Source organism: Lipotes vexillifer, unplaced genomic scaffold (genome assembly GCF_000442215.2).
Source record: "Lipotes vexillifer unplaced genomic scaffold, Lipotes_vexillifer_v1.1 scaffold328, whole genome shotgun sequence".
In the NCBI taxonomy this organism is placed as follows: domain Eukaryota; kingdom Metazoa; phylum Chordata; class Mammalia; order Artiodactyla; family Lipotidae; genus Lipotes; species Lipotes vexillifer.
In genome coordinates, this window is record NW_006799460.1 from 76,796 (window position 1) to 84,714 (window position 7,919).

At 56.8% G+C, this 7,919-nt stretch overlaps 1 protein-coding gene across 1 annotated transcript in view; it reads left to right on the forward strand.

Moving 5' to 3' along the window:
• The first annotated feature begins 2,397 nt into the window (after window positions 1-2,397).
• Window positions 2,398-7,919, forward strand: part of CFAP99 (cilia and flagella associated protein 99) — a 36,987-nt gene continuing 31,465 nt past the window's right edge. Inside the window, exon 1 of the mRNA XM_007471633.1 lies at window positions 2,398-2,508. Within this exon, the coding sequence (XP_007471695.1) occupies window positions 2,398-2,508 (111 nt within the window). The remainder of the gene's footprint in view (window positions 2,509-7,919) is intronic.

Genomic DNA, 7,919 nt, shown 5'->3' on the forward strand with positions numbered 1-7,919 from the left:
GATTCAGCTTTATGCAACGAAAAATTTCAACATCATAGTGACCCACACAAGATTATTGGTGTGTCCATAAAATAGGTCCATGGGGAGGCAATCTTGGGAGATATGACACCCCCAAAAGTCATCAGGGATCTGGGCTCCTCTGGCCTGCTCTTCTGCCATCTTTGCATGTTTCCTCGTGGTCCAGAATTGCTGCCTGAGTTCCTCCCATCACCTCTGGAGTCCAGGCAGCAGGGTGGAAAAGAGAAGAAGTGTATGCTCCTCCCTTTCAAGGAGACTTTCCGGAAGTCTCAAACTCTTCCACTTCTTGGCATACCTAGATGCCAGGAAGGCTGGTCCCCCCCCCCCCCCCCCCCCCCCCCCCCCCCCCCCCCCCCCCCCCCCCCCCCCCCCCCCCCCCCCCCCCCCCCCCCCCCCCCCCCCCCCCCCCCCCCCCCCCCCCCCCCCCCCCCCCCCCCCCCCCCCCCCCCCCCCCCCCCCCCCCCCCCCCCCCCCCCCCCCCCCCCCCCCCCCCCCCCCCCCCCCCCCCCCCCCCCCCCCCCCCCCCCCCCCCCCCCCCCCCCCCCCCCCCCCCCCCCCCCCCCCCCCCCCCCCCCCCCCCCCCCCCCCCCCCCCCCCCCCCCCCCCCCCCCCCCCCCCCCCCCCCCCCCCCCCCCCCCCCCCCCCCGTGCTCTGGGGCCCTTGGCCTGCCACCTGCTGTCACCTTCCTGGAAAATCTCCGGCTTCCCAGTCCCAAGCCTGCCCCTTTCTGGGCTCCCTCCCCGTGCCGGGTGCAGGGCCCCCCCATCCACAGAGCCATCATTCTTCCTGGTTGGAGATGGGTTCCCTGAACCCTGGTGCCCAGAGTTACCACTGGGGAGCCCGAGGCTACCCTGCACCCCTCCTGTCCCTTCCTGCTTCAGGGCGCTCAGGAACCCTGTCCATCGATTCTGGGATATTCCCTTGCGTTATGTCTCTCCCATTTTTCTGAAACTCCTGTTAATTGGAATTCAGATTTTTTGGAGTGGTTCCGCGATTTTCTTGGTGTTTTTCTCCGACTTCCTACATCTTCATCTTTTTCTGCTCTCCGGGAGATTTCCTCAGCTTTATCTTCTGCCTCTTCTATTTATATCTTTACTTCTGCTGTCATATTTTAATTTCCAAGAACTCTTTCTTTTCCTGCAGATGTTTCTTGGATACCGTACCTTCTCCATCTCTCAGAGGTGGTATAGTTTTTTGTTTCCAGGTTTTTCCTGCTGTGTATGTTGTCTGCTTTCTCCTACTTCCTTTTTTACTGATTTCTGTTTCCATGTTTGGTGTCAGAGGCTCTCTGCAGTGTCTGATGGCATTTGGCCTTCGTTCTCTTTCAAGTGATGCTAGGGGGGACTCACCCAGTGGACCGTGATTGGCTGGGATTGGCCATCTCATTGGTGACCCCCAGCGTCAGTGTATGTGGCTTTTGTTTTTTCACTCAGTCTCCATCCTGGAGGGCCTCAGTCTGGGTGCTGCCATCCAGAGCCTTTCCAGCTTGTTGGGTGGAGAAGTGGTGCCCCTGCTGTCCCCAGGGCACTAGCAGTCTGGCTTTGCCAATAGCTGGGGCGCAAGAAGCCAGCAGCACGGTGACCCAGGGAAGCTGCTCGATCAGTGTGGAGCAAGGTTGGGGGATGAGAGAGGAGCTCCTGGGGGGCTTGGCCACCCTGCCCTGAGGACAATTTGGGGGTCACCTGTTAGAACCATTTCCTGCGGTCCCATTCCTACCCCAAGCGGCTTCTCCAGGGTCTGCCAAAGAAGGGCTCTGAGCAAGCCAGTCTCCTGGAGCTTGTCTGTTTCTGGAATGCTCAGGCCTGGCCATTTACCAGCTATGCATCCCCTCTGGGTGCTGGTTACCTCATCTTTAAAATGGGGGTGTTGAACGTGGTGACCCAAGGATTCTTCTTGCCCAAAACTTTTGTGTTTAGGTCCGCCTCTCCCTCCGAGCAGGGCCTGTTGAGTCATCCACCACCAAACCCCAGTTGGGCTGAGGGCCACTCAGGCTGACTCACAAGGTGCCTCCACTCTCTGGCCTGGCCTCTCCCAGGGGTCATCCCCACCCGTGCACAGCTGGAGGGCTTGGGGGCACGTGGGGCAGCCAGGGAGCCTCCAGGGGCAGGGCAGAGAGGGCTGCTGGGGCTATGGGTGAGTGGGAGCCTGGGGGCGGGCTCCCCAAGGCCTGCAGGGACACAGTCCAGGAAGTGGGCCTGGAGTTCCCCCCGCCGGGGTCCGCACTTCCCTCCAACACTCCTTGCCCCACCAGGTCCCAGGCTCCCTGGTGGACCTCCTGTCAGTTTGGTGAAGGTCCTTCACCACCTGCTGAGCTGACAGCCCAGGGTGCGTGGAGGGCGTGACGTGTCACGGTTTGCTTTTAGGGTCCCACCTGGGAAGATGGCCTACTATGGAAAATGCATTGAAACTGTGATTAAGCTACTGGACCAATTTAAACCTAAGAAGGACAGTCCTGAGCAGTTCCTGGAGGCTGCGGCCACCTCCCTGCAGGTAGGGTCCGAGTGGTGGCTCAGGGCTCACGGGGAGGCCGTAGCAGTGACACCTGTCAGGAGGTTTTTTGCTTTTTGTTTTAATTTATTTATTTTACTTATTTATTTTTGGCTGCGTTGGGTCTTCATTGCTGCTGTGCGCGGGCTTTCTCTAGTTGCGATGAGCGGGGGCTGCTCTTTGTTGCCGTGCGCGGGCTTCTCACTGCGGTGGCTTCTCTTGTTGCGGAGCACGGGCTCTAGGAGAGCGGGCTTCAGTAGTCGTGGCACGCAGGCTCAGCACTTGTGGCTCGCGGGCTCTAGAGCGCAGGCTCAGTAGTCGTGGCGCACGGGCTTAGTTGCTCTGCGGCATGTGGGATCTTCCCGGATCAGGGAACGAACTTGTGTCCCCTGCATTGGCAGGAGGCTTCTTAACCACTGCGCCACCAGGGAAGCCCTGTCAGGACCTTTTTAGTTTCATTCCTAACAGCCACTTTCCTTTCTTCACGAGGAGAGGCCCAAGGCGAGATTCCCAGCTAGCCAAAGGCTTACGTCAGCTCTCACTCTGAATCTCAGGTGCCCTTCAGGGATGGGACCCCCTCTTTGCTTCAGGAGCCATTCCTAGCTCCCAGAATGTGCATCAGACTACTCTCGTGACAAGGGAACATGGGCGCCGTAACTCGGGTTGCGTCTGTGGGGTCATCCCATCCTCAGCTGAAGGTGGACGGGAGTCAGCCTCGCAGGCACCTCAGCTCAGCACCCTCCACTGGGGCACATCTTCGTCCCCCAGGGCAGGGATGTGCGTGGGGCAGAGGGGCCACACCTGGAAGAGCTACTCGGCTCTTGTTCCCGTGCCCCGGGGGTCCCTGTCCTACCACAGCCCACCCCACTTCAAGCATATGCAGAGAGACCCTGGGCTGAAGTCTCTGGGCCCAGGTCTGTCCTCGCTCTAGCACCTCGGAGGCCTCCCTATGACTTGACCCCGCATCCATCCGTCCATAAAGGACAGGTGCCAGGAACAGGTACGCGTTGCAGGGGTGCCACCTTCAGGACTCCGGGCCGTGGACTCCGTTGGACGGGGCATCCAGAGGAGACTAAGTCCACCCAGGCAAGCGCTCGGGGATTACCACTCGGCCTGCTGCCCCCATCCCCCTCGCCTGCGCCCCCTGGAAGGAGGAGCAAACGGGGTCTTAGGGGATGTTCGCCGTGAATTGCCAGCTGCAGCCTTCCCTTACTCTGCTTAACAAGGCCTGTGAGCTGCTTTGCTGGCCCTGGGATGTGACTGTGGCCAGGCCCCACCCGCATACACCTGCAGGGGTGTGGCCTCTGCTGTGCCGAAGACAGACCTGCCTTCCCTTTCTCCATCAGCCGGCTTGTGGTGCAGCAGCTGGAAAACCTGGTTGGGAGGATGGGGGGCAGGGCCCCGGCAGTGCACACAGATCTGGGGAGTCTGGAAACCAAAGCCTCTCTCACAAGAGAAAGCTTGGGACTGCTGCCCCAATCCCTGCTCCCCTGTGTCATTCAGAAAAGGATGTCCCTGCCAGCTGGAGCCTGGCAGTCAGCACGGACTGGGGCATGGGCTGCACCTCCTCAAACCCTCCCCTGAGACCCTAAGCATTGGAGGGGAATGATGAAAACAGCCAAGGCCAGGCCCATCCACAATCCTTCTCTTTCCCAGTCTGAGCTGGCCTTGCACAGTTCAGCACAGCCCCATCCTGGCTGGCCTGCCCCTCCCCACCTGCAGGCCCGGCCCCTTTGGCTACTCCTGTCTGTCCGGCCTCGCTCCCCTCAGTGGGTCTTTCCCATCACCCACAGCTGCTATGCATTCCCTCATCCGAAAAAAAAAGACCTCTCTACTCCAGTTCCCTGTGTCACCCACGTTTCTCACCCTCCATTTCCAACGAGACTCCTTGGTGTCCTCTCTGTCCCCAGCCACGGCCCCCCAGGCCCTGCAAGGCACCCCTTACCGCTCAGCAAAAACGGTAATGTCCTTATTTCTCCAGAATAATTACTGAAAGTGGGTTTGTTACAACAAAGAGTTTGGGATGGTAATTCCCTGGTGGTCCAGTGGTTAGGACTCTGAGCTTCCACTGCAGGAGGCACAGGTTCGATCCCTGGTCAGGGAACTAAGACCCCACAAGCCACGCAGCACAGCCAAAAAAAAAAAAAAACAAAGTAGCTTGGAGATTCTTTTCCCCCATCCAATGGATTATTAATAGTAAATGAGCCCTAGCTGTCACCGGTGAGCCATGGCATGATGACAGACATGTGCAAGGCCGTGGTGCGGGAGGCACCACGCCAGCACGGCCCCCAACCCAGCGGCGTCCTGAGTCTTCCAACAGGGCCATCTGCGTCTTTGAGATGCGCCTATGCTGGACGGACGGAGAAGCACTTCTTTTACAGATGCACCTGTCTTTTACATCCCTTCAGAAAGCCATCCTAAGTCCAAGTGGAATGGTACCCTGGAAACTGACACAGTTTGGACAACGTACCTTTATTTCCAGCTGTCAGAAAATTGGTGCCGTACACCGCTCTTGTTAGGCCAGGGCTCAAGACTGCCACCTGGCAGAGAATTACACAGCACATAGACCCACTGGCAGAGAGTCCGTGGAAGGGCAGGGCTGTGGATTCAGCTGGGTCCCCCAAAAAGAAATTTTGACGTCCTCACCCCAGTTACCTGTGAATGTGACCTTATTTTGAGTTACCATCTTTGCAGATATAATTAATAATCTCAAGATAGGGAAAAGTGCAAGGATTTGCGGATCGGGGGCAGGATGTGGTGACTCTCCCTCTCTAGACTGAAGCCTGGGAACCCCTCCCCTGACACACACACACACACACACACACACACACACACACACACACAGAGCAGCCTCCCAGCCCTCTGACGGGGGTTCCCTCGGCATGGTCCCGATGGCATTTCTGCACAGAGAACATATGTCAGTGGGAGATTTGGTCTAAGATCAGAAAGGGATCCATTTACCGTTGAGAGAAAGCTCTCCATCAGCAGCACGGTGCGCGAGGGGGCCTGAGGTGTGGGGAGCAGCCTCTCCAGACGCCAGTCTGCGGAGTGGTTGTAGAAACAGAAGTGGCCTGACGTCTGGGAACAGCACTGAGGACCCGGCTGGGGGCCTGGAGTTGGAGAAAGGACGGAGGCAGGAGGGGGCGGCACCAGCGACAAGGCACTGCTGCCAGCCAGCACCTGGCCCTCAGGGGGGAGCAGGAGGGAGGAGGTGCTTCCCACCTTGCCTCCCTCCTGCCCCAGGCTTTGCCCACCCTCACTGGTTAATATCTCTTTGGAACAAGCCTCATTTCATTAGTGCACCACCTATAAGGGGGATGGAGCCTGGTGGGCGTCACTTCTCCGGGCTACCCAGCACCACGGCTCAGGCACCAGGACCACCAGGTTGGGTGTAGGAACGTCCAGAGAACTGCCCGGGCCTGCAGGACAGAGGTGGGGTATGATAGGCACAGCAGGCAGCTTGGGGTACCAAGAAAGCCCATGAGGTCTGAGTAGCCCTCGCAGAAGGGTCTGGCTTTGAGAGAGATTCCCTGGGGGTGGGAGGAGGGGTGAGAGGGAGATCTGGCCACTCAGCAAACAGTGGGCAGGAGGGCAGGCGAGCTCTGAGCAGGGGAATGAAAGGCTCAGCCCTGGGCTGGCAGGAGAGGTGCCCGGCAGCTGGTCAGTCAGACAGTCTGGGGGTGAGGCAGGGGTGGGGAAAGGCCGGTTCCCCAGCCCGAGTGAAAGGGGTGGAGGGGGGAAGGTGGGCAGGGAAACCGGAATGGGCTTGTGCAAGAGGTTGGGGAAAAAGCAGGAGTGGGTGGAGCCTGGAAACACCAGCCCAGGTCCCTGTGGGAAGGCCCAGGGTGGCAGGGTGGCGGGATGGCAGCAGCCAAGTCCTAGAAAGCCTTGTTTCACTTTCTAGTCTGTAGTGTCAGAGAAAACCTGGGCTCAGGAAATATTTTGTATTTTAATATATATTTTTAAATACCTGATATGTTGAAATCAAAGATCTAAAACTCAAAAGGTTCAAAATGGTACCAGCGGGGGTCTCACTCCCACACCGGCCCTCCCAGGAGACCAGCGACCTGTGGTTCCTTCCAGAGACCGTCCAGGCCTGTCTTGCATAGATAATAGATCTGGAAAAATTTTGTTTAAGCTCTAAATTTTACGTTTAAAAGTTATATATAATTATATATGTTCTTTCGGTTTTTTTTTTTTTTTTGTGGTACGCGGACCTCTCACTGTTGTGGCCTCTCCCATTGCGGAGCACAGGCTCCAGACGCGCAGGGTCAGCGGCCATGGCTCACAGGCCCAGCCACTCCGCGGCATGTGGGATCTTCCCGGACCGGAGCATGAACCCGCGTCCCCTGCATTGGAAGGCAAACTCTCAACCACTGCGCCACCAGGGAAGCCCTATATATGTATTTTTAAAATCTTTTTCAAAACGGTAGTGCATTGTAACACAGTCCTGCCTTTGCTTTTTTCACTTAACGAGATATCCTGGCGACTGTTCCACGTTCTTATCATGAAGCCATAAGCATACTTCTGTCTGGCTGTGCCAGAGCCATCGCAGCCATCCCGCATGGACGGGATCATGGCTGTTTCCAGTCCTTTACTGTTGCAAATCGCTGTGGGACTGACTGGCCCACTTGTCCCGCTGCACCTGGCCAGATGCACCCCGGGTTACGTCCCAGAAAACACACGTGTGAGAGTATTGGCTCTCATGATTTCAAAAGATCTTTCCAGTTGACCCTCCACAGAGACCTCCGCATTGACACTCTACCTGGAAGGTGGGGAGTGCTTGTTCCCCTATGGCTTGCTTACGTAGCGTGCTAGCAAATGTTATCTTTGCCAACCAAATAGGTGGGAAAAGGCAGTTGGTGTAGTTATAATCAGCATTTTTCCTGTTATATACATATGTATATATTTTTTTAAGACAAAACCCATACTTTTATTACAGTTTATTTATTTATTTATTTTATTTATTTATTTATTTTTGGCTGCATTGGGTCTTCGTTGCTACGTGCAGGTTTTCTCTAGTTGGGGCGAGTGGGGGCTACTCTTTGTTGCGGTGCGTGGCTTCTCATTGCGGTGGCTTCTCTTGTTACGGAGCACGGGCTCTAGAGCGCAGGCTCAGTAGTTGTGGTGCATGGGCTTAGCTGCTCTGCGGCATGTGGGATCTTCCTGGACCAGGGCTCGAACCTGTGTCCTCTGCATTGGCAGGCGGATTCTTAACCACTGCGCCACGAGGGTAGTCCCTCTCCATATTTTCACGAGTATTTCTTTTTTTGAACTATCGCTTGGACCTGTGTCTGTTAGGAAACAGTGTTTGGCTATAACAACACCAGGAAAGCAGTGGCTTAAAGAAATTAGAGGTATCTTTGCTCACATAAGAAGCAGTCTGCACATAGGCAGTCCAGGATGGGTTCAGC